Source organism: Psammomys obesus, unplaced genomic scaffold (genome assembly GCF_907164565.1).
Source record: "Psammomys obesus unplaced genomic scaffold, mPsaObe1.curated_primary_1811, whole genome shotgun sequence".
NCBI lineage: Eukaryota > Metazoa > Chordata > Mammalia > Rodentia > Muridae > Psammomys > Psammomys obesus.
Window position 1 is genome coordinate 9360550 of NW_026596134.1, and position 26505 is coordinate 9387054.

At 40.5% G+C, this 26505-nt stretch overlaps 1 protein-coding gene across 2 annotated transcripts; it reads right to left on the reverse strand.

Moving 5' to 3' along the window:
• Positions 1-26505, reverse strand: Golga5 (golgin A5). Of its 2 annotated transcripts, none has more exons than XM_055593029.1 (13): positions 26311-26505; positions 22643-23213; positions 20315-20539; positions 18835-19054; positions 18299-18422; positions 16360-16563; positions 13441-13611; positions 10235-10363; positions 7701-7799; positions 4623-4848; positions 2573-2678; positions 1917-1980; positions 1-460 (listed from the first exon to the last, which is right to left on the reverse strand). In XM_055593029.1, exons 2-13 carry the CDS (start codon positions 23181-23183, stop codon positions 380-382), a joined length of 2190 nt encoding a protein of 729 aa, XP_055449004.1. In that variant the 5' UTR covers positions 23184-23213; positions 26311-26505; the 3' UTR covers positions 1-379. The 2 variants fall into 2 exon arrangements, with proteins under 2 accessions (XP_055449004.1, XP_055449005.1); XM_055593030.1 differs by lacking the exon at positions 26311-26505 and adding an exon at positions 25926-26244.

Here is a 26505-nt window from a genome sequence, read left to right on the forward strand (position 1 = left end):
TTATTAAAAAAGAATTTTTTTTATTTTTATCCCTAAATACAATTAGTTTCCCTGATTATAACCCATAATCAGTGTCACCTAAAATATAGAAAGGTCTGTACAGAGGTGAACAACCTCCAAATCTCTTTCTCTTTCTCTATACATACCTAGGGCAACTGAACTCAGAAAAAGCAGAGCTGAATCTGTCAAATTACTGTCTGCATTTAGAGACTCCTATGGAAATCGGGGAGTGTCAGACAGCAGAGAAATAACTTAAAAGATTAAAAGCTTTTGTAGTGGAAACATCTTATGCACTGTTCCAAGCAGCCCTGGGCAATTACTCTTTCTGCAGACCCCGCTCTGGACAACGGCAGGCACTCATGGGAACCAGCAGTTCGGTTTACTTGGCGTATGGTTGGTCATGGTGCATTTCTGGTGAGTAAGTCAGCAAGACAATCATGACCCAGAGGTGAAGCAGAGCCTACAGGGAGAAAGAAACCATTCGGGTGTCAGCCTTTGTCTGAGGACTGTGCAGGGAGGACAGGGACCATGCCTTGCCTTTGTACCCCTCTGGGACAGGGTCTGAAACACAGCAGGGGCTTGGAACATGTCTCCTGGAATAATGAAACCAATGACCCAATGACAAAACAAGCCAATGAGCTCAGGAACAGAGCTGCACACTACAGATCTCCCAGCTGAGAGGAGAGCCGAAACACCACATGCTCATGACTCAAATGCACCTGCAGAGGCGTCCTGGGCAGCACTGCTAGACAGACAGACATGGCTGGTAAGCCTTTGTGGGGACAGTGTGGCAGCTGTGTTAGTACAGAGATGGGAAAGTACACTCGACAGAAGCAGCACTGTCCGGGGCAGAGGCTGAACTAGTGACAAACTTCTGGCTCCCTTGGGGCAGTCTGAGTGGCACCAAGTCCCATCAGTCGGCCCTTACGGGACGCACTCTGAATCCTTTCTGATGTCCTGCCTTTTCTCCTTCTTACCCACCCATCTTCTTCTCTTAAATCTTTTTATTTAGAGGAATAACTCTTCCCTCTAGTGGATCACAAGAAATTTCCTTTAAAAGTAGGTTTCTATTTCAAAAAAAAAAAAGAATCTCAACTCAGCCTAACCTCTTAAAGACATCCTGATTCAACAGAGTGAGTAGGCTTTGAGGCAGAGTACACACAAACTAGCACCAAAATCTATCGTAACTGATTCTGCGTAACTAAACACCCAGAAGAAAATGAATTGGCCTTGAGATCCTTCTAGAAAAATAAAATACATGAAGATAATCAAGGAACTTTACAGCATTAAGATAAAAATTAAATCAGCTGTTCTCTACTGCACTTCTGTTATTAGACAGGCTTAAAAAGACTGTTAAGCCAGGCAGTGGTGGCACACACCTTTAATCCCAGTACTCAGGAGGGAGAGGAAAGCAGATCTCTTGTGAGTTCGAGGCCAGCCTGGTCTACAGAGCAAGTTCCAGGGCAGCCAAGGCTACACAGTGAAACTCTCTCTTTTTTTTTTTTTTTTTGGGGGGGGAGGCAGACTGTTAAACTACATTACAATTAATTTTATTTTTAGGAAAAACCGCTGAAAAATTTATGTTCTCAACATAACAAATGGCTAACTTGTAATGTATGAAAAGGTTAATGATTAAAAAAAAAAGTGTTCTGCTGGGCATGGTGGTACACACCTTTAATCCCAGCACTCAGGGAGGCAGAAGCAGGCAGATCATTGTGAGTTCGAGGCCAGCCTGGTCAACAGAGTCCAAGACAGCCAAGGCTACACAGAAAAACTCTATTTTGAAAAAAAAAAAAAAAAACAACAAAAAACTCTATTCTCTTTCAAAGTTGACTAGTAAAATATGAATAAGTTAGCAGCTAAAACAACAGACAGAAACCAAGTGTAGCATTACTTTTTCAAATACATCTACTTACCATATAGATAATTACAAACACTCGTGCTATGGGGTATCTTCGGAGAAAAATTCCCAGGCGAATACTGTACAAACAGTAAGAGAAAAGGAATCATATTCAAACCAAATCTTACTGAGTTAATATCCAATATTTTTTTCTTTCTTTTTTTTTCTTTTTTTGGTTTTTTGAGACAGGGTTTTTTGATTGAGTTTTGGTTATTAGACAGGGTTAAAAAGACTGATAAGCCCGGCAGTGGTGGCAAATGCCTTTAATCCTAGCACTTGGGAAGCAGAGGAAGGTGGATCAGTGGATCTCTGAGTTCGAGGCCAGCCTGGACTACAGTGAGTTCCAGAATGGCCAGGCTACATAGAAAAACTCTTGAAAACAGAAAACAGAGAGAGCGAGCGAGAGCTGGGTTTACCTACTTCATGTTAAGTAATGACAGCTTCTTGGTAGCTTGCTGAAGAGAGGACAGCCCGGATTAGTAACTTTCAACACTGACTAGGCACTGGCAGACTGCCTAAGGCAACTTCCTAGCCTGGGACCATCACAAAGGAATAAGGGAACTGCCACTTTAAATATTAGCTCTGCCCACTGGGCTCAGGGTGACTGCACCAACTGGAAGACATTATAAACATAGCTGAGGGCCATCACTCATCCTGAGTGGCACTGCTTACCTAAATTGGTCAATGGAGCTAGCAGCTTTTCGAACCTTTCCATACATTCCTGCCAGATTAGTTTCTGTGTCATTAAAAAGAACAGGAACATTTCGCAGACGTGCACCTATTTAAATAAGAGAAAAGATAAATGTAGTGACACTAAAATTGACTTTCTAAGAAAACTAGAGTTGAAAATGTATCATATCATATGAAGAAGAATATCTCAAGGCCAACTTTGTAAGCACTACCCCCCAGAGTAGAAGAAATCATAACACATATCAACTACAGAAAATGCTTCAATGTCCAAAAAATTTAGTAGACAATAGAAAGTTTACACTATCTGGTGCTGGCAAGAATCAACATTCCTGGGCCTTGGCTCCGAGAGAGAACAATGGCTTCTGCACTGCTGAGAATGCTAGCTGGCTCCTAGATGGGTATATCCAGCTCCACCCACACCCAACCATCTGACTTGCTTTTTCCTTTCTTCTGGACAGACAAGGACATCAATCTCATGTGCCTAGAACTACGATTCTAGTCTCTTTCTGTCTCTGGAAAACTCCCTCTCGGTATTTAACAACTCCACTCTACCATCCACTCAGGCCAAATCTTTCACTCTTTTCTTTCAAGCTTTATATCTAATCTGTCAGTAAATTCTGCCACCTCACTGTTCAATTAAATTCTCACATCTTTCTATCCCCAACCAAACCCACTCTGATCAAAGCTACTATCCCTTACACAACCTGGCCTCTACTTTTATCCCTCTGAGATTTTTAATTTGGGGGAGGGGTGCTGAAGGAAAAACCCAGGTCTCTTACAAGTCAGCAAATGCCGCACCACTGAACCATATCACCAGAGCAAGTCTGAGTCACTGAGACATCACAATATGGTGTAAGTCAGACCCCTACTTTATTTTATTTAAAGTCCTTATGCAGGTCTATGCAGCCTCCTCCAAGCTCTCTGACTTTTCCTTGCCCTACTCTCAGCCTCACTCCTTCCTGAATCATCAGGGACACACCTCCCTCAAGGCCTTTCACCTGCTCTTCCAGCTACTTTCCTCCAGGTCTCCTCACAGTTCTCTTTCTTATCATACCCTTTGGAACTTTCAAGCGGACTTTCTGTTGGCAACCCTACTTAATTTACAACTGATCCCTCCTTATAACTGGCATTCTCTTTAAATTTTTCAATTTTAAGTAGTATTAAAATCAAGGAACTGAGAGATTTGCTCCATGACTGCTTTATGAGGTTCTAAGGTTAAAACTCTGATCTACTGATACTGGTGCTAACACTTGTTTTGAATATGTATTTAAAAAGCCTACAGACTATGTTATTGTAATTAAAGCACATGGACAAACATGCAAATTAATATACACTTCAATACTAGCAGTGTAAGGAATCATGAAAATACATTTCCTGTAAGTGCCCTCAGATATATATATATATTTTTTTCTTTTTGGTTTTTTTGAGACAGGGTTTCTCTGTGTGGCCTTGGCTATCCTGGACTCACTTTGTAGACCAGGCTGGCCTTGAACTCACAGAGATCTACATGTCTCTGCCTCCCAAGTGCTGGGATTACAGGCATGTGCCGCCACACCTGCCTGTGTCCTGAAATTCTGTGCTACTGACCTTCTGTCTTGTCGAGTATCTTACTATTCTAACGCACTTCCCAATCCCAGGCCCTGTTTCTCCAAGTCTAACCCTGTAAGGTATTAGCCCAACACACATTTTTTAACAAATTTACTAATAGCACAAGGCCCAGGTCTCACATCAGGGGAAGAATCACTGAAGAAAGATTCTTTTCAGTAAAAATGGTCTTTCTGTAGGGCTGGAGGGGTGGTTCAGCAGTTAAGAGTACTGGCTGCTCTTCCAGAGGTCCTGAGTTTAATTCCCAACAACCACATGGTAGCTCACGACCATCTATACAGAGATCTGATGCCCTCTTCTGGCATGCAGGTGTACATGCAGACAGAGCATTTATAGACATAAAATAAGTAAATAAATCTTTAAAAAAATGGTCTTTCTGTAATTTTTCAAAATCATCTTTTTGTCGCCATGTCCTTTCTAGGGTTACCTTCACCACTGTCGAGTCCAGGCATGTTAATGGAGGATCCGCCGCTGGGCCCTGTGGAGGCGGAGTGCACCTGCTGCTCTAGGCGCTCCAGCTGGAAGACCAGGGAGTTCTTCTCTGTGCTGAGGCTCTCCAGCATGGTCTGCTTCTGGATGAGTGTCTCTGTCAGCTGATGGAGTCGGCTTTCTAGCTCTGACTGGCTGCTGTTGCTTAAAGTTTTGTTGGTAAGCTGAAGGGTAAGTGTTCATTAAATCAGTATGGAGACTCAAAGCTTCATGGTATCAAGAGGACATGAATTGGGTCCTCAAATCTCTATAATGATTTTTTCCACTGGCTAGAAGTGATTTTTAAAGCACATCAGCAGTTAGACGTGTAATAGAAAGATATTTCCCGAAACCCATATAATACACAGTATATGAGTATTACTGTTACAGTGTGTTGTTATGAGACAGTCTCCTTTTATACTGTCACTACATAGCTCAGACTGACCTGAAACTCATAAGCTTAAGTGCAGGGGTTACAGGCAAGCACCCATCAAGCTGGGCTTCTGTTCTCCTTTTGTATCATGAATGCATGTGACTCTAAAGACACTGTAATCTGCATTTCTTAATGCAGTGACATGGTCAATTTTACAGGCCACAGTTCAAACTTTTTAAGTGGGATTCCAAATCCACAGTTTAACAGTGTGGTGATGTAAAAGTATAGCACCGTGAAAAATGGTGATCCCCCAGCCACGTGACTTCAGACAGAAGGGAACATTCCTCTTCACACACAATCCACTTTTAATTCTAGCACCAGAGTTTGCTTCTGTCTGTTCCTGGGTTTCCTGTGAGTGGACTTTCCTAGGGAATAACACATCATTCTACAGGTGTTTATCTTTTTGGGCTTTTTGTTTTGTTTTTCAAGACAGGGTTTCTCTGTGTACTACTGACTGACCTGGACTAACTTTGTAGACCAGGCTGTCCTTAAACTTACAGAGATCCACTTGCCTCTGCCTCCCCAGTGCTGGGATTAAAGGTGTGTGTCACCATCGCCTGGCCTATCTTTTTGTTTTCATTATTAATTTCATGTATATGGGTGTTCTGCATGTATGTCCATATACCATACACATGCCTAGTGGAGGCCAGAAGAGGGTATTGGATTCCCAGGAACTGGAGTCACAGATGATTGTGAGCCACCATGTAAGTGCTAGGAATCAAGCCTCGGTCTTCTGGATGAGTGGCCAATGTTCTTACTTGCTGAGCCATTTCTCCAGCCCCAGTATGTACCAGCTCACAACTTGTTTATTCACTCACCTGCAGGGACACCTGGTTTATTTCAATTTGTACTGTTTATAACTAAATACAAAACTCAAGTGTTTTTGTGGGATATGCCTTCATTTCTAGCAAACACCTAGAGTCGTAGGACGATGCATGCTGACCTCACTAGAAACAGCCAGCAGCCTGCTGGAAGTGGTGGTGCATGACTATAGGCCCGAAGTCTAACAAACAAATCAGCAAGACCTTGTCCAAGAGAAAGATAAATAGATACAGAAAATAAAATACTAAAGGAGGAGACAGTTTCTCCAGTTCTGAGCAACAGCCAGTAGCACAGTCTTTTTGTTCTAACCCAAAAGTTGAGCCATGGGGCTGGAGAGATGGCTCAGAGGTTAAGAACACTGGCTGTTCTTCCAGAGGTCCTGAGTTCAATTCCCAGCAACCATATGGTGGCTCACAACCATCTACGATAAGATCTGGTGTCTTCTGACATGAAGGTATACATGCAGACAGAACATTGTATATATAATAAATAAATAAAATATTAAAAAAAAAAAAAGGTTGAGCCATTGTCTTGGGAATGGAATGAGACTTATTCTGATGACCCTGTGACCCCAAGCGTCTACTCACAAGCTCATCTGACCCTTTGGGGAAGGTCTCTTCAAGCCTTTTGTCCACTAAAAACAAAAATGGTATAACAGCTTCCTACTGTCAACAGCAATTCTAACACTGGTTGTTTGCTTCCCAGAGCTGAGTTATGTGTGACATGTCTGAGGCAGCACTAGGAAGGCAGAGGAAGTGCTAGGAGCCTCCTCTTCCAGTGTGTGGCTGCCCTTCTTTCATTTCTGTACTGCCTTTTGGTCAGCAGAAATTTAAATCTTGATGAATTCAATTTATCAGGTTTTTCTATGACTAGTGCTTTTTGTGTCTATTCTAAGAAGCCTTTCTTTTTCTAAATTGTATAAAAAGGATCTGATACTTTCTTTCTAGGCCTTCCAGATTCAGCCTCGCCTCATCAAAATAAACATTTTTTGAGGCTGGTCATGATGGTATAATGCCTGTAATCCCAGTACTCAAGAGGCAGAGGCAGAGGCAGACAGAGATTGAGGCCATCCTGGTCTACACAGTGAGGTCCATACAAGGTACAGAGTGAGTGAGACACTGTCTCAAAAAAAAGGAAAAAGAAAAAAGTAAACTTTACAAGAGGGACAACGATTTTTAAAAATCTTATTTTCTGTTCTCTTACAATAGTTTTGAAAGAATAAAAAGCGTATGTAGGTGGCATTTTATTTTACATATTAAGAAACAGAAAAAAATGCAGTGACTTTATAAATGTCCTACTAATTGACAGTACAAAGATCGGTCAGTAGATTTTTGTTAGGAAAAAGAAACCAAAATTAGGGAGAGATGGCTCAGAGGTTAAGAGCACTGGCTGGTCTTTCAAAGGTCCTAAGTTCAATTCCCAGCGACCACATGGTAGGTCAAACCATCTAGAAGGATATTTGGTGCCCTTCTGGTCTGCAGGTGTACATGCAGGAAGAATACTGTATACATAACAAAGAAATAAATAAAAGAACCCACAATTATGAATGTGATAATCAGCTTGACCACACTGAGATCATAAGCCATGAAAATATATCTAATGTCAAATGAAGTGGCTACAAAAGACTTCTACAAAAGGAAGCCATTGCTTATGTAAATGAAGATTCAAGTAGTGAAGAAGAAAAATTTACAGAAGCACAAAACCTTAAACAAAATTCTGAAGTATATGGAAAGCAAAGGGCTCACTGAAGCAACTCAGGTCAATCCCTTCCCCATTTCCTACCTGATTCCTCAGTTTTTGGATTTCTTCCTCTCGATCTTTAATCCTGCTTTGCAGTGTGTTCTTTGTTCTATGCAGATCTTCTTCCATGTAATGGAATTCCTAGTGTGAGGCATGAATAAATCAATCAGAGTGAGTGCCATGTCACCTCCAGAGCCCCAAACCCACACTGACTCCACTCAACCTCAGTTCATGGCACAACTACACTAAATGGACCAGACATGAATTTGGATGAGTTTAAAGAAAGGTCAACACTTCAGCAAGATGCTGTAACTACTGGCTTTGAAATACATGCTAATAGGATAATCATCACAAAGTATAAAATATTGTTACTTCACAGTAATGAGGAAGAATGGGCCATCATTTATGAATGTAAGATTTATTATAAAATAATATTATTATTGATCATGGCAACAAACTGAAGAAGATATTTGCTTTCTGTGATAAAGACTGATACTGTTAGTAATATAATGTTCATAACTGATTTTTTTAAATATAAAGAAAGGGCTGGAGATGGCTCACTGGGTACAAGACTAATGGTTTGGTAAAGATTTACCAGAAGAGTTGACAGATCTTTTTTCCATGTTCTATGTCTGTACAAATTCAAGGCTGAAATTACTCAATAAGGTACACATTTAATCCTAAAATTAATACTAAATCTGGACTCTTTGACAAGTAGCCTACAGCTACAGTCAACTCATGTTCCTCTACATCATAATTTTAAAAATGACATTTGAGAGAGGGTACAGGAAAACATCTGCCATAATAAATTAACATTATCCTCTATCAATCACATCAAACTGCTACCCTTTGATACACAGCAGCTCCTTGAATTAACTAAAATGCAATTCTGAAAGGACAGCTAATCTTATAATTACATTAACTAAAACACCCAACAACATACAGGCCTTGCAGGTCTCTGCTTGGTTTTTCTCTTAACACTTACAAAATAATTTTAAGTATTATTTCTATAATAAATTCTAATGAAAAATGAATTTAAATACACATGAAAAATAAAGAGAATTTAAAACACAAAAATTAGAAATTTTGTGAGTGATACACTAAGAATCACAAGAATAATTTTCTATACAATGAATGGTAGTGACTTTTTACTGTATGACTAAGATAGCAAGTGCTAAGAACAGCAGTAGTAATTACTATGTCATATAACTTACTACAGTCAGTAGACATTACTATGTATTTCATTACTATGAGATGTAGAATCTTACTCTGAATGTGTGGCAATTAGCATGTTTAATATCACCTGCCTCAGTATAAAATCCTGCATACACTACAATATACTGATGTAAAATAATCTGTCTTGGGGAACTAACTGAACATATACTTTCACTCTCAAACAGAAAGCAGCTATTTATGGCACCAATAGTGCTTCTAGGAGGGAAAGTAGATGCAATGAGTACAGTATGTGTTTATGTGTTATGTTTTTTCATACACTCTGACAGAAGGATGGGAAATAGACACATGAAGCAGAAAGAATTCTGGGCTCTGAGCTGATGACGCTGGGCTTTATTCTCTAGCTCATTTTATGGTATTGGGCAGTTATATCACCATTCTGTGCCCAATTTTCCATCTGTTAAGACAAAACAACATCAACAACAAACCAAACCAAAAAACCATGAGCTAGAGGGATGGATCAGCAGTTAAGAGCACTTTATACAAAATTATTAGGGCTAGAGTTCAGCTCTCAGCATCCACTTAAGAAGCCAGATGTCAGGGTGATTAAGAGCACTGACTGTCCTTCCAGAGGACTCAGGTTCAATTTCCAGCATCCACACGGCAGCTCACAGCTGTCTATTAACTCCTGTTCCAGGGTATCTGACACCCTTACATAGTCAATGTACAATATATATGTATATATAAAAACAAACAAATAAATAAATAAATAAATGAAAAAGAAGCTCTATGTTTAAGAGGAGGAGGAGGAGGAGCAGCAGCAGCAGCTGCTGCCACCGCTAGGTGTCCTATAGTCCCAATTCTGACTGGATGAGAGCAGAGACAGGAGGATCACTAGGGCTTGCTAGTTCTAGCTAAGCTGAGACAAGAGCTCCACATTCAGGAAAAGACACTGACTCAAAGGAGTAAGTACAAAGTGACATAGAGTCCAGTAGTGGTGGTGCACATCTTTAATCCCAGCACTCAGGGAGGCAAGGCAGGCAGATCTCTGTGAGTTTGAGGCCAGCCTAGTCTACACAGTGAGCTCCAGGACAGCCAAGGCTACACAGAGAAATCCTGTCTTGAGAAACAAAAACAAGCAACAACAAATAAGAGGGGCTCATGTCTTTAATCCCCCCCCAAAATAAAGTGTGTGTGAAAGAGAAGGGTCAATAAGGCAATTGCAGCTTAAGTCTGACAATCTGAGTTCAATCCCTAGAATCCATGTAAACATGGAATGAGAGAATCAATCCTACAAAGAGGGTGAGATAGAAAGACAAGAGGAAAGCACCTACAAGTTCCTACCTACCACTAACACTCTGAACCCACATTATAAGGTTTCTTGGGAGGTGTCCTTTCCTTACCTGTTTTATTCGGTCCAGCTCTGTCACCAGCTCTTGCTTAGATGCCCTCTGCCTAGCTATCTGGTCTTGCAGATCTTGTAACTGGTCTCTTGCTGATTCTGCTTCACTAACTTGCTGAGCCTCCATATCCTAAGAAGAACCATACATGTGAAAGCAAAACCTAAGGGTTCCGTTCAACACATACAGAGCAACCACCACATGCTGTAGATGGGCTCAGCAGTTCCTAAAGGAATAAGGGATCATAGGAATCAAATCAGGTACCTGCACTGTAATTTGGCTAGTAATGAGTGAATGACCAGGATGCCACAGCTGCCTCGCCCACAAACATGAGTGAGCTTCATGAGTGAGGAGTAGTTTGCCAGATGATTCATGCCTCCATTGAAAAGCTAACACTTTTAAAGAGCTGAAGTACAATACCAAAAGAGACTTCACTATATTAGTTCCAGTGCTGTAAGAGGTGTGTGCACCATCAACTAGGTACGCAGAGAGTATCTATCCTGACATCACTGAGGTTAGCACATGAGAAGCTTCTGGTTTTACTGCTGTTACCCAATTTCCTATCTTCCCATAGTTCTTATTCTCACTTTTTCAAACTCCAAAGCAAGCTGAGAGTAGTAGTGAATGACTTTAATCTCAGCATGTGGAGAGGCAGAAGCAGGTGGATCTCTGTGAGTTCAAGGCAAGCCTGGTCTATAGAGAGAGTTTCAGAGCAGTCAGGATTACACACAAGAAAAACCCTGTCTCAAAAAACCGAAACAAACAAACAAAAATTCAAAAGCATTTTCTGGATTTCCTGCCAATTTTCCAAGTACAAAGAACAGAGCTCCAGGTTCCTGTATTTCCCCACACTGGTTAACCACCAGTCCACATGGCAGGGCAACAGGAGATGAGCCAGCATCTTCTGCATTTCATCCTTTGAAGCACTGTAGGTACTCACCCACATCTCTTCAAACTTTTGAACTTAGATCACAACACAATCCTCCAAATTCACACAATTTTGTGGACTTAGAAGAAAAAAGTAGCAATTATTTTTCTTAACTTTGGAGTACATGGGGTAGCATATTAATCTTTGCCACTAACTCCAGCTACCTAGGCCAATTCTTTGGTGTCAGACAGAACCCACAGGGGTTAAAAGCATGCATTGTAGAGTCAAGTTCTAGACCTGGCTCTAGCACTTTACCAGTCCAGTGACAAGGTGTTTTTCTTCTTTGTGTCTAAATTTCTTCAAAGGTAAAAAGAGAATAAAATAGCTGGGTGCAGTGGTGCATACCTTGAATCCCAGCATTCAGGGACGGCAGGTAGATCTCTGGGAGTTTGAGGCCAACCTAGTTTACAAAGTGAGTCCAGGACAGCCTAGGCTACACAGAGAGACCCTGTCTTAAAAAAAAAAAAAAAAAAAAGAGTAACACCTCCCTCTCAGGGTTACAGTGAAGAATATGAAGAATATGTGTTAGGACAGGTGACTAGTGTGTGGTGACACAAATTACCCAGTAAATTTGCTATAATGATAACTAGCAATTATTTTAACATTTGATTTGTATACTTATTTTCTTAATTAAAAAATTATCATAATGATGTTTGTGAATGATGGCGGGGGGGGACCTGCCAACATGTGTATTTGTAGGAAAGAGGACAGACAACACTGTCAGCTCTTTCTTTCTATTTTTATATAGGTTCTGGGGATTGAGCTCTGGTTGTCAAGCTTGCACAGCAAGTGCCTTTATCTGCTGAGCCAGCTCATCAGCAATACCAACAGCTTATTTATTTTACTAAATGTAATGCTTTTTATAGATCTAATATAGAGTATAAACTTCTTGAGCAGGGGTAAGAAAAATGGGTCAATGTTACTTATGATGCTGGGATAAAATATTACATAAGTTGTTTTTATATTCTTACTCAAAAAGTATGAAATAGATATGAGTAAATTTACCATCTATACAATTTTTAATTTGATGCGACTGAATTCTTTGAAATTCATTTTTTGTTTGTGTTTGGTTTTTCAAGACAGGGTTTCTCTGTATACCCCTGACTGTCCTGGACTGGCTTTGTAGACTAGGCTGGCCTGGAACTCACAGAGATCTGCCTGCCTCTGCCTCCCAGCATGCTGGAATCAAAGGCATTCGATACCATGCCCGGCTCTGGAATTCATATTTATTTACAACTAACTCTATTTAAAATGGGCATGGTGGGCTGGAGGGATGGCTCAGAGGTTAAGAGCACTGGCTGCTCTTCCAGAGGCCCTGAGTTCAATTCCCAGCAACCACATGGTGGCTCACAACCATCTATCATGAGATCTGGTGCCCTCTTCTGGCATGCAGACAGAATACTGTATGCATAATAAATATATAAATTAAAAAAAAAAAAAAGATGGGCATGGTGACACACACCCACACACCTTTAACCCCAGCACTCGGAGAGACAGAGGCAGGCTGATCTCTTGAATTCAAGGCCAGCCTGGTCTATAAAGGGAGTCCAGGACAACCAAGGCTACACAGAGAAACCTTGTCTTCAAAACACCAACCAAACTAACAAAAAAGATTCTACTTAGAAAAAAAGAAAAAGCCTAGAAGGTTCATTATCTTGTATTGAATCTCCTATCACCAGAGACCGTCCCCTATGATATCTGTGTCAAAGATTCCATATATATGCAGAACAAATGGCTCAATTTACTGTTTTGTACTAGGAGAATTGGACTGAAGTCTCCCACATACTAGGCAAGCATGCTTTTACTGAGTTTATCCCCAGATTGTTATTTTAGATTAAACACAGCACTTATGCATGAATGAACTACAACTATAAAAGCATACATAAAACTATAATTAGTTTCTGAGCCCATGCTAATACCAGGAAATATTTCAGTTTTATAGAAAACCTTAAACCTTAAAAACAAACTAATTTGCTTTTAAGTAGCACAACTTAAGATCCATACATTTAAAGATTCCAGTCTGTTTCCTGATGAAACTTTAGGCTTACGTACATAGCAGCATATCATACACACTTCACATATGTGTGTTATACCTTGGACTTACAGTCAGTCAACAGACAAGAAACCTACTGCTGTGGATACATTTTTACATGGTAACTAACATTCTAGCAAAATAAAATACATTGTTTCAATAATGCCATCTCCCACTAAAGTATATAACCTCTCAAGCTGATGTAGCTGGGGTAAAAGGCTGTCTGGGATGCTAAGCAATGAATGTTACCTGTAGCTCAGATCTCAGCTGATGTATCTGGCCCATCAGTTTCTGGATCTCCTCCTTCTGCATTTCCTTCTCATGCCGAAGCTCTTCTAGCTCCATGCTGCTAGCAGTACTGCTATCCAGGCCTTCAAAACTTGAGCCTTCCTTTAAGCTGTTTATCAATTTTTCTTTAGACTGTTGTGAAACAGAGAATATAATTAAGCAAAGACAAAATCATCTTACTTTTTAAAGATCTATTTATTGTATGTATATAAGTGTTTTGCCTGTAAATATGTCTGTGTACCGTATGACGTTCTGGTGACCACAGAAGTCAAAAGAGGGCATGAGAGCCTCTGGAACTAGTATAGATTGTTGTAAGCCACCAGGTGGGCACTGAGAACTGAATCCTCTCTAAGTGAGCCGTCTATCCAGACCCTTGCTTGTACTTTATTTCATTTTATTTTATCTTAATCATTTTTTGTAGTGTAAGAGACTGGACCCAAGGCCACATACAGGCTATGCACACTTTTCCACTGAGCATTATTCCCGGGGAGCTTATATAGTGTCATCTCACCATACAGAAACAAAGCTACCAGATATCTATCCACAGAGGGAATCCATAGGTGATTAGAGCCATAGGAATAAAAAGGCAAGAGACCCTTGCTGTACCTGGATCTTAATCCCCATGATTATGTTATAGTTGCAAATGTTTCGTAAGAAGATTTTCCTCATCACATCACAGACATTGCCTAACTCTCTCCCCTGGCCCAGCTTCTTCCTGGTTCTCCAAACTCTGGCCACTCTCTTCTTGGAAGGTTTTTTTTGTTTTGTTTTGTTTTGTTTTTTTTTTTGTTTTTTTTTTTTTTTTTTTGCCTAGTCTGTAAATGTTGATGCTTAAAATCATGTAATTAGCTCTAGACCTTCTCCTCTCAGGCTGCAAACTACTTAGATTAATTTCACCTACACTCTGACTCCATCTCCCATGGCTAACACCAATACCTCTCTGCTGAGCTTCAGGCTTGAATTTCTAATTACCTTCCTGCATTTTCACTAAAATGTCACATCAATTTTTCAACCTCATCATAATTTGTCATAACCTCCTTCAACCCTAACATGTTGTCATTCCTATTTGTCCCTTTCAGAGGGCAAGAAACAACCTCTTTACATGCAAAAAGAAGCTCAGCATCATCCCAGATTCCACTTGACTTCTTTCCCTTCTCTGATTAAGTTTCTAATTTAAATTTCTCAAATACTCTATCTTCTAACTATTAGCTATCCCACTAGCCATCCTCACTTTACAAACCTAGGTCAGGCCCCTAACGCTTCCTTTAACCACCCATTAACATCTACCTGCCTCTGATCTCACCATCTCATTTATTCTTTCATTATATTTCGTGAGTACTGGATATTGTTTGGGGATGCAATGATGAACAAAATAATGTCCAACTCTCACTTAAGTTCTTCACTGCTCTGTTCCATGTCTTAGTCTCATAATGCTACTCAATTTCTTTAGCACCTCTCTCCCTACAGGATAAAACCTGGGGCCTCCAGTCTGATTCCAGCCCATCATAGATTTTATCTTTATCATCTAATTTCTAATACGTTATGCTCCAGCAATGGGCACCAGCTCGCCAGGCATACCATGTTCTCTCAGGACCCCTGCCTCTGGCAAAGCTTCTTTATCTGAAATCTCTACCCTCATGTGATCCTTTCTACCCATCTTCAAGGTTCTCTTTATAATGTCCACTCAGTGCAGTGAACCCTGGCATCCCTGGGTACAGAAAGTCTTTTTTTTCTAAGTCCCACTGTACTCCATCAATGATTTTTTGAAATCTGCTAATAATAAGCTGGATGTGACCTTAAACTAAAGGCAAAAAAAAAAAAAAAAAAAAGACTAAATTTTTATAAATGACTGTGTGGGTTCATGCTTTAATGCCAGATGATATTTGCCAGGACAAAATGAGGGAGGCTGGTTTAGGAGTTGAGGCCCCCCCAACACCTGTTTAGTAAGCAGCAAGAACCTGAGGTCAGGAGGTGAGGGTCAGAGACATGTTTTAAGTGTCATGAGGTGACAGGTAGAAGCAGAGTGAGCATATAGCAATAAAAGGTAGGAAAGAGGGTTTAAGACAGGACCTAAAGGGAGGTTTACTCTTGAAGACTGGGAAGACAACCCCAGGAAGCTGGAAACAGTGATAAGAGAGGACAAAATAGGAGCCAAGGTGGCGTGTGTCACAGAAGACAAGATCTCTGATCTCCAAGAAGGTGGGAGGTTAACAGAGCCAACCAAGTCATCAAAGTGCATGTTAACAATAAACTATGACAGCAAATACATATTCAGGTCATTCTAGACCTTTTTGGGAAGATAATTTCAGAAATGTAATAGATGGAAATTATATGATGGAACAAGTTCTTAACCAATAGAGACAGCACAGCCCTAAGCATTCTATACATGTGAGGTAGACTAAGACAAAACAGGGCACAGTTCAAAGAAGAAAAGCTAAAAGCAAAGCAAAGCAAAACAACTTATTTTTCTCCTTTAGGGGGAATCCCAAAATCTAGTCCTCATATTTCCACTAAGTGACCACATGTTTTTGTAAGCTAGGATACACATACAAAAACAAAGAAGCAACTCAAATGAAACAGGAAGACAGACAATCCACAGACAGACAGATATGCTAAATAAAAATGAAAGCACATGTTTTCTCTTTGATGAGACATGGAAGGCGACATTAGTGATTGCAGTTCACTACAGAAGCATAACACAGCTGCTTAACAACAGCATCATCCGAGATGAAGGCAGCAAGCTGAAGATGTGAACCAGGCAGTGGTAAGAGCAAGAGAATTCTTAAGGGCAGCAGGGCAGGCCATGCAGCCAGCACATCCCCTCGGTGTTTAGAGCTGGTGTCTCCCAGCGGGGAGTGCAGAGCACGCACTCATGCTTACTTGGAGTATCCTTGTAGCTTTCTGCTTGTAGTCAACTAACTCCTGTTTAGCGGACTCCAAGCTCAACCTGTGTAGCTTCACTTGCTGCTGGAGTTCATCAACCTTCTTCTTCTCCTCAGAGTACTTTCTTTCTGCCAGAGTAACTGCTTCTGCCAAATTCTGACGTTCCACTTCCATTTTATTAAGGCGTGCAGCAAACTCACTCTGTGGTAAATTTTATATGATATTATACATATTCTATCATTTAGCTTGACATATATTTATAATCATGCATTCAGATACCTTAAGGGGATATATTAGATCTGACCAAAAATGAGAAGAAAAAAAGAATAGAAAAATATAAAGTTGTGGCTCCCAAGCATAGTAATGCATTAAAATCAACTAGGAATTTGTTCAAGGTCTTCTGTTACAAGGTCTTTACTAAACTTAGTGAACTGCAATTTCCAATTTAGGTTCTAAAAATCTGTTTTCTAATATGTCAGGCCAGCCAGGTATGTTGTTTCACATCTAACTGTAGTACTTGGGAAGCTGAGGCAGGAGGATTGCCACAGATATTAAGCAAACCTCAATAGGTTAGTGAGAACCAACTTTTTATTTATTTCATCTTGAGGTGGAGTAACTTGATGAACCTGGTGCTCCCCATGGCAAGACTGGCTCGCCAGAGAGCTCCAGGAATCTGCCTATCTCCCCCACTCACCAAAAGCTGAGGTCACAGCTTTGTGCTACCATGTCCACCTTTTTACATGAGTCCCAACTCGGGTCCTCATGCTGCCATAACACGCACTTTACTAAAGGATCTCCCCAGCCTCCATGGCATTATTTTTTATGGCCTTAATAGGATGCCCTTGTATGGACATGACACAATTTGTTTATCCCATCAGCAAATGGCATTTGTGCTTCTAGCTTTGCCAGAATACCAGTACTGCTCTGCACACATTCAACAAGTTTTTATGTGATCACATATTTTTAATCTCTGAGGCAGATACCTAAAGTAGAACTGCTAGATCATATGAGGATTCTATGTCTCTATGTTTAGCTTCTTGAGGAACAGCCTGTTCTTAGAAAAACTTCTGAATATTTTTAGAACTTAGGTACGTGACTCTTGTTCATCTGTAAATTTTAAGGAATCGAAATACAGACCAAATATCCCTGAAGAAAGTTTCAATATCTGAGTGTCAGAACTGCAATGTGCTGTAAGCGTAAAGCATGCAATGTTTTAAACACTCAGAAGACAGAAGAGAATGTAAACTAGCTCACTAATATTTTTTAAAATATGAACTACATGTTGAAACAGAGGTTGTTTGCCCCTTATCGAAAATTCCCCAGGACCAGAAGTATTTCATTTTTTTGCTTCAGATTTTAGAATGTTTACAGATACAAAATAAAAGAGTTTGCACCTTGGCTGTCCATTGGATTTATACCCTTGAGTCTTATAAAAACAAACCAGTAAATTGGGCATGCCCTGAATCCCACCCAGCAAAGGGGAGGCAGAGGCAGAGGAATCTCTGAGTTTGAGGCCAGCCTGGTCTACAGAGGGAGTTCCAGGCCAGCCAAGGCTACACAGAGAAACCCTGTCTCAAAAAAAAAAAAAAAAAAAAGAAAAGAAAAGAAAAAAAAGAAAGGAAGGAACAAGGATCAAGTTGAACTAGACAAGATTATATGAAAATAAACTAACCCTAAACTAGCATTTACTGAAATAATGGCAATGGTTTTTACAAATTGATTGACAGATACATGGCTCTGATAAGCATAAACCATTTTAATTTTCTTTCATATATAAAATTAATTTAGAAAGGATTAAGATAATTTTTTTCAAATATCTAGGCTTCTGTTTGACAAAATGCATGGTAAAGTTCTGCTGAAAAATTGAGGTGCTATGAACTGCAGTGACATCCCTTTCTACGCAAATACCAAGAGAACGTAGTATCTCCCTTCTAACCTGCATTTGTTTGTAGCTCTCTTGCTCTCTCTTCAGAGTGGCATCTGCTTCATGCAGCCTCTCTTGAAGAGTTTGCAGAGCTTGATTCTGCAGGCTACTACCTTCACTGTGATCTTGCATTATTCTAAAAGAAAATACATCATGTGAAAGAATGCATTTCCACAAGAAACAAGCAATCAGGTACCATAATTCTTAGAGCATCTCTGAATTATTCAAACAAAAAAGATGGTTGAAGACATTCTTAACAGAAAAATAATAGACTATTTTTCTACTTTTAGGCTCAATATAAGAACACATCATATAGTAAATAATGGATGGCACTATGTTTTCCAAATACTCTTAAGTTTAGAATTTGCTAACCATGTTATCTCAAGGGTCATAAAATGAATCCATTTTAATCACTCACATTGCCAACATTACAAGAAATTTTCCCTCTGGTAAATTTCTAAAAAGCTGATTCTTTGTAAGTTGGAAAACATAATATATCATACTTGTACACTCCCACTTGACTCTTCTGCATGAAGAGAACCACCTACCGTGACTTTTCATTCTGTAAGGCTTCCAGTGCTTCTGTGCGGGAACTCAGCACCTGGTCAGCCTCCTGCAGTCTCACTTTGAGGACAGCCAGCTGAGAATCCTTTGCAGCCACTGCTTCAGTGAGGTCATCGACTTGGGCTCTTAGCTCCCTAGTTATTCGATCACTCTTTGAATGGTCAACATTCCATTTTTCAACTCTAGCTCTTGCCTTATTTAATTCTATAAAAAATAAAATGTCCTTATTTAAGCAAAACAAAATACATCTTTTCATGGTATACACAGTGATATATATATAGTCTGCCACAAAAAACAATTTTTAAAGATTTGAAACAAATTTCATGGGTTTCAGAAAGCACTCTGTTTTATGTCTACATTGTTCTGGCCAAATCAAAGCTTTTTCTAGTCAGTCTTTTAATAATCTTATTCTGCCCCACTGGCCTTGTTTCATGTAAATAAAACTTCCCACCATTCCATCACACTGTTCTCACTGACCCCAGACATTTCCTATCCCTTTTCTTCTCTCCTCAGCCACACACATATCATACCCCTCTGTCACTACCACATTAGGCACAAGACTTCTGTTTCTTTGAGACAGGGTTTCTCTATGTAGCCTTGGACTGGACTGTAGTCCTGGACTGGCTTTGTAGACCAGGCTGGTCTCAAACTCACAGAGATCTGCCTGCTAATACCTCCCTGAGTGCTGGGATTATAGGCGTGTGACACTGTGCCTAGCTTAGACTATTTTTTTTAAAGATTTATTTATTTGTTTGTTATATGTATGGGAATTTGTCTGCATGTATGTTTATTTGCCACAAGCATGCCTAGTCCCCCTGGAGGTCAGAAACGGGCATCAGATACCCTACAAGTAGAGTTATAGATGGTTTTGACCCACCATGGAGGTGTTTGAAATAAAACCTGGTTCCTGAGGAAGAGCAGCCAGTGCTGTTCATTACTGAGCCATGTCTCCAGTCCCAACTTTTTAAAAAAATAATTTCTGAAGAATTAGAGGATTTTTACTTGCAAGTCATATCACTGCATGGTTCCACAGGGCACTATTCACACTGAAATCCATGTTCCTTAACGGTCCCTGGAGAGGCAACACTGTGACCATGCCTAGTAGTGTCTAGCACTTTACACACTCTAACTTTGGTTCCTGAAACAGTTCTCCTTAAAGTTCAGAATAAATAAATCAAATAATTGAATATTATTAATATCTTGTTTCTATTGGTCCCTAAATGTAAGCCCAGTACTTGTAAGGCTGAAATAGAAACACTACTGCAAGTTTAAGCCTGGGCTATAGACTCCCGCCTCCTTTTTTTTTTTTTTTTTTTTTTTTTTTAAATTTACTGATTTCTTAAGCATCTAAACTAGCCAAGATTCTGTTTTGTACTCATAGAAGAACTGGTTCTGTTTCTAAATTTAGGCCCTACATTTCCATGGAAATAACATTTCACAAACCCCATGTAATTAAGGACCTACCTTCTTGAGTTTCTTTGGATCTCTGAAGCAATGAGGCCATTTCCTGATTTAAAGACTGGACTTCATTCCTGAGCAACTGATTCTCCAGTCGGAGATTAGACAACTCGTGTGACCTGCTATCATCACTAGGTGCTGAGCTGTGCTCCATGCTGGTGGCATTTGATGCTGTGCCTTCCTTCGAGGATTCACTGTGGCTTTCAGGCACGGAATCAGAACTATTCACTTCTGTAAAACAAGAACACACTTGGGTACAATAGCAGAGTCACTAGGTAAGCAGCAGTCACTTGCTTTTGGGACACTTCTTGGGAGTTGGTTGCTATAGTTTGAATCACAGAAAAATCCCATTAATTCTCAACAGATAGCCACTATTGAAAATATATTCTCACAAATGGAGTCTAAAAGACCCACAAAGATCCTCAAAGTCTGGACACACAAGAAGAGAGAGGACAGGATATGAAACAGTTCTAGGAAGAAGAAAGCCAGAGATCCCTCCACCCCCCCAAGACAGGGTTTCTCTGTGTAACAATCCTAGCTGCCTGGATGGAACTCAATTTGTAGACCAGACTAATCTTGAACTCACAGAGATCCACTTGCCTCTGCCTCCTGAGTGCTGGGATTAAAGGCCACCACACCCAGCTACCACAGATAATTTAAAGGATGGGTTTCCTTGTTTCTGAAATGGTTTTGAAAAAAGCATAGTAGAAGTGTCAATACTGAAAACACTAAAAAGGCACAATGCAACAGCTGTGGGGCTCAAGGCAAGAAATTACTGTGCTATAACCAAACTGAAATCTAAACTGTCTTACCAAGGATGCCACATGAATTCAAATCCATCTTGTTTTTAATTGTGATACAAATTCACATTAACTTCTTTTATGCTTATTTTTTAATGTGTATAAATAGCTAGGCTGTATGTATGTCTGTGCATTTCATAAATGTCCTGTGCCCATGGAGGTCTGAAGAGAGTGTTGGGATTCCCTGAAACTGCGGTTGCAGACAGTTGTGAGCTACCATGTGGGTGCTCTGAACTAAACCCAGGTCTCTGGAAGAGCAGCCAGTGCTCTTAACCACTAAGCCATTTCTTCAGCCTCACATTTAACTTTATTTTTTAAACTCTGTGGGAAGAAGGGGACTTTCCACAGGTTAGATAAGCAAGTGATAACATGGTGAAATCCTCAATGCCTTTGGTAATCGAGTAAATGCAAAGTAACAGCACAAGAGCAGGTGTAGTGGCACACACTGTAATCTCGCCTCTTGGGAGGCTGAGGCAGAAATCTGTGAGTACAAGGCCAGGCCAGACTAGAATATTTCTCAAAACTAATATCACAATGAGATCCAGGCTGATAGCACATGCTAATAATCCTAGCACTTAGGAGATAAGATGGGACAATTACAAGTTCTAGATCTTGTCTCCAAATACCAATAAATAAAGACAGACCTTTTTCCCCAAAAGAGTCAGTCAGCAAGGTTACTGCAAAGCCTAACAACCTGAATTAAAATTCCCAGGACCTACATGGTAGAAGGAGAAAACCAACTCCACCAAATTGTCCTTTGATCTCTGTGGCATATGTATACCCACACACCTCCAGAAAATAAACATATTTTAAAATATTAACAGCTCTTTATTAGATCAAATAAGTAAAAAATGACTTAACTATCTCAAAAGTATAATTTACAAATTTAATGCAAGGATATATGTGTACATATATACATATGACATGTATATATATGACTTAATTGAAACTCACAGGTTATTTTACCTGATCTCAATGTTATAAAGTTAAAAAAAATCACAAAAGTAGAAAAATCTCTCATTTGTAATTAAGGGAAAAATATAAGTAACTCAAAAGTAAAAAAAAAAAAAAAACAAAAACTTTAATTTAGAATTTAGTATTTATCACTTATACGTAATTTAAAAATCTACGTTATTTAATAAATAAACTGTAAAGCAAAGGCTGTGGGATACTGTATAGATTAAAATTATATTACGATTTCAATTCTTTTCAGTATCAAAGAGACTAATATTTTTTTCTTTCATTTTTTTTTTTTTTTTTTTGCATTTCTACACAGGGTTTGTCTATGTATCCCTGACTATCTAGGAACTCATTCTACTCTGAATGAGTACTTTGAAACACTACTCTAAGACAGTATTGACTAGTGGTAGACAATGTTGTCACCTTGTTTACACAACACATGACAAAGATCCTTCTCTCATACCTTTGGGGACAGATCCTGTAACAGTGAATAAAGAATACTATATTCAAACATACTAACATGGATGACATATCCACTTGCTTAATTCTGAAAGAAACAGGACTGATTTACTACCAGGGCTTTGGCTCCCAGGATTTTCTTGTGTGGCCTTGATGGTGGTTACACTGGTATTCGGAGAACTGACACTTGATGACTGAGAACCTGGAAAGACAGGTGCTTTGCTCTTCTCTTTCTTGGTCTCCACTCTCCCAGTGGGCTCCTTTTGGGAACTGTTAAGAAAATCAAATAGCAACTCATCATCAGGCTCTGACTTTTTCCTCCGAACAAACTGGGATGAAGACCTAGGGACAGGCCCGTGTTCAGTTGGATGAGAGGCCTCCCCGGCTGTCCTGGATCCTGCTTTCACATTTGCTGTGCCAGCTATGATGGTGGCTTTTTGATGTCGGACGTTATCAGCAGCCAAGGATATATAGTTAGCTTTAGGTCCAGTCTCATAAGCTGAATCTGTGTTTTGCTGGTAGAGTTCGGAATAGTCAGTATTTTTACTATAAAAGATGTTGCTGGTATTCTCCTTTCTGAGAGCTGTTGCAGCCCCTTGATCAACTCGGTTTAAAAGATCTTCGGCCCTTCCAGCAAGATCAGCAAACCAAGACATGATGGTAGCAGAATAATCCTACTAATGAACCTGTTAAAACAAAAGGACAAAATATGACCAGTGTGTCTTCTGGAAAGAGTACTGGGTTAAAATCTTAACCTGCCTCTTACTAGCCAGGCAACCTTGAACGAATTACTAATAATTACTAATAAGGCCACCTTATCTTGAAAATGTAGAACAGAATGTTTTTATAAATATGTTCTGTGATGGGTTTGTGCTCTGCTGCCCAAGCCTCTGTGAACAAATCATCTTCCTATCTGAACCTTCCAAGTAGTTGGGGCTACAAGGACCCATCACCACATGTAAATCAGAATGGTTTTAAAATCAAGTAACAGGGGAAATATTTTTTAAGATGCCTGGCATTCAGAAACCCCCTCTTCTAGTTTTCACTATCATTATTACAACTACTACCATTTTCCTTATTATGTCAATGAAGGGCAAATCTTAGCATAGCAAAGACATGTTACAGACTGTGTTATGTTCACCCAAAATTCATATACTGAACTCCTTACCCAAGTACCTCAGAATGTGACTTTATAGAGATAAGATCTTTAAAGATGTAATTTAAATTAAACTTCTAATTAAACTTATTAGAAGAAATGTATACATAAATAGTCATAGAGAGACCACGTAAAAACAAGAGAGAAGACAGCTATCTGTAAGCCAAAAAGAATCCTGTACTCCCAGCACTAGAAGAGGCAGAGGCAGGTAGATTTGTGTGAGTTCCAGGCCAGTCTGGTCTACAAAGTGAGTCCAGAATAGCCAAGGCTACACAGAGAAACCCCGTCTCAGAAACAAACAAACAAATAAATTGTCCTGCAAGGCAGGCAAGACAGTTGAGCAGGTAAAAATCCTTGCCCTGAAGCTTGACAATTTGAATTCAATCCACAGAACCCATAAGGGAATGAGGCAGAAGCCAAAAGAAAGCTGTCAAGCCAGGCACGGTGGAGCACACCTGTAATCTGGAAGGCAGAGGCAGGTGGACCTCTGTGAGTTTGAGGCCACCCTGGTCTACAAAGTGAGTCCAGGATAGCCAAGGCTACACAGAGAAACCCCCGTCTCGGGGTGGGGGGTGGGAGAAGCTGTCCTCTGGTCACACATATGCCCACATTTGCCAGCATACACACACTAAGTTAAATAATAACAATATAAACAGATCAAGCTTGCCAGCATCTTCATCTTGGACTTAGAACTGTGAGAAAAATCAATTTTTACTATAATCCACTCAGCCTATGATGCCATAACAAGCTTATACAGGTTCAAATAGCAAAAAACCATGCTTGGCAAAATCCCAGCACAACCAAATAAAAGCAGTCTCTGAAGTTTGTTTCAAAGGGCTGAACTTAAAAAAAAACAAAAACAAAGCCCAAAACACCACCTGATTATTACAAAAGCTATTACTGTTAAAGTGAAGGACTTCTGCTGGGCTCACAGGCCTTTAATCCCCAGCACTGGGGAGGCAGGCAGAGGCAGAAGGATCTCTGTGAGTTAGAAGCCAGCCAGGGCTGCACAGAGAAACCCTGTCTCAACAACAGAAACAAAAGTGAAGCACTTCTGTGATTTATGTATTCAACGTGTATACATATAAGTAAGTAAGTAAATTTTCAAAAAGTTAAATACTTAGTACCTACAATGTACAAGTTAACCTTGGTTCAAAATGTCTTCAAAATTAACTGTATCCAACACATGTGAACCTATAGGTGCCACATAAGTCAAAGCAATGAATAACCTTCATGATATAGAAGAAGAAAGCACAGGGGCTGGAGAGATGTCTCAGAGGTACAAGCACTCGCTGCTCTTTCAGAATGGTCCTGGGTTCAACTCCAGCAACCGCATGGTGGCTGACAACCATCTATAATGAGATCTGGTGCCCTCTTCTGGGGTGCAGGTGTACATGAAAACACAACACTGTGTACATAATAAATAAATAAATCTTTAAAAAAAAAAAAAAGAAGAAGAAAAGAAAGCACACTAGAAAGTCAACAGTGTTGTTGAGTATGGTCTGCATTCCTTCGGCCTGGAAGTGTTATGTGGCTAACCCTCGGGCTTTGTTCACTAAAATGGTATCAGAGTTCGTTCCTTCCAACCTAAGCTAGGTATTTTATTCTGTGTGCATGCTGCCCTTCTTTTTTGCCTTACAGTGCTTCAGGCTGTTATAACTGCTGCTCTTAAAACATCTTTCTCTCCTGGCTGGGAAAGGGGAGTGGGTGGGATAAACACAATGCCTGTTTTGCTCACTAATGAATTCCCAGAATCTAGCCCACACTGGAACTCCTAGAAACACTTCTGAAGCAATTCATCTTTATATGCCAACTGTTGTGCAGACATTATCACGGACAACTTTTGCAGCTACCTTATGTGGCCTATTGCAACATCCTTTAGAAACAAACATGGATATGGTTTAGAAAGATCCCAGAGATTGGATGGCACCTCAGACACCGACATCTAAGTCAACCAGGTGCCAAAGCCACCTTTTAACCCCTTCCTCTCCGTATTTAGCCTCCTCTGGGAGTTCACTGTTTAAACACATTCTTTAAGAAAACCATTAGGTGTGTACTTCAGTTTATGAGAAATTAAATGAAAAAGATGACATGCATTGTGACTTATAAAACTCCACACAAACGTAAAGTAAAATTGGTGATGAGTGAGAGAAAATTACTCTAATAAAAAAGCCCAATGACACTTATTAATGTGTTGCCTTCCATCTGAAAGTTAATGGGGCTGTAAAACCCTGCCGGGCACCTTCACACGGGTTCGAGACACTGAGCTTGGGCCTGGGCTCTTGTCTCAGTGACTCCAGGACTCCAGGAGAGGCCTTCGGTGGTGCAAAGCCAACTGACAGATCAGTGTCACCCAGAGGCGGGGTCATGGGTCAGAAGCTAGGCCAGGCGGTGTGACGAATCAATGGTCCCCATTAGTAGAGGACACACCCAACCGCGTCCCCAGAGCAAGTCAAGAGTCGGGGCTGGGGGGTGGGGGGGGCAGTCAGCCTCGGTGGCCGGAGCCTACGGGACTGTGGCGTCTCCTTCCTCGGCCCTGAGCGAAGATTAGCAAGACGGCGCTCGGGAAAGGCAGAGACCGGGTCCCACAGGCCAAGCCTCCCGCCCGCGGCCTGGCTGCGCCTCACCTGAGGACGCCGAGCGGCAACGCCGCGGCCTCGTCGCCCACCCGGGCCGCCTCAGCAGCCGGCTGCTCCCGGACCTGCCGGCTAGCTCTTCCGGGAGACGTGGAAGGGCGGCGAGGACCTCAAAACAGAGTGGCCGCCCAGCTGCCTGAGCGGCGGGGAGCAGAGAGCCGCCGGCCGCCTAGCAGGCCACTCAGG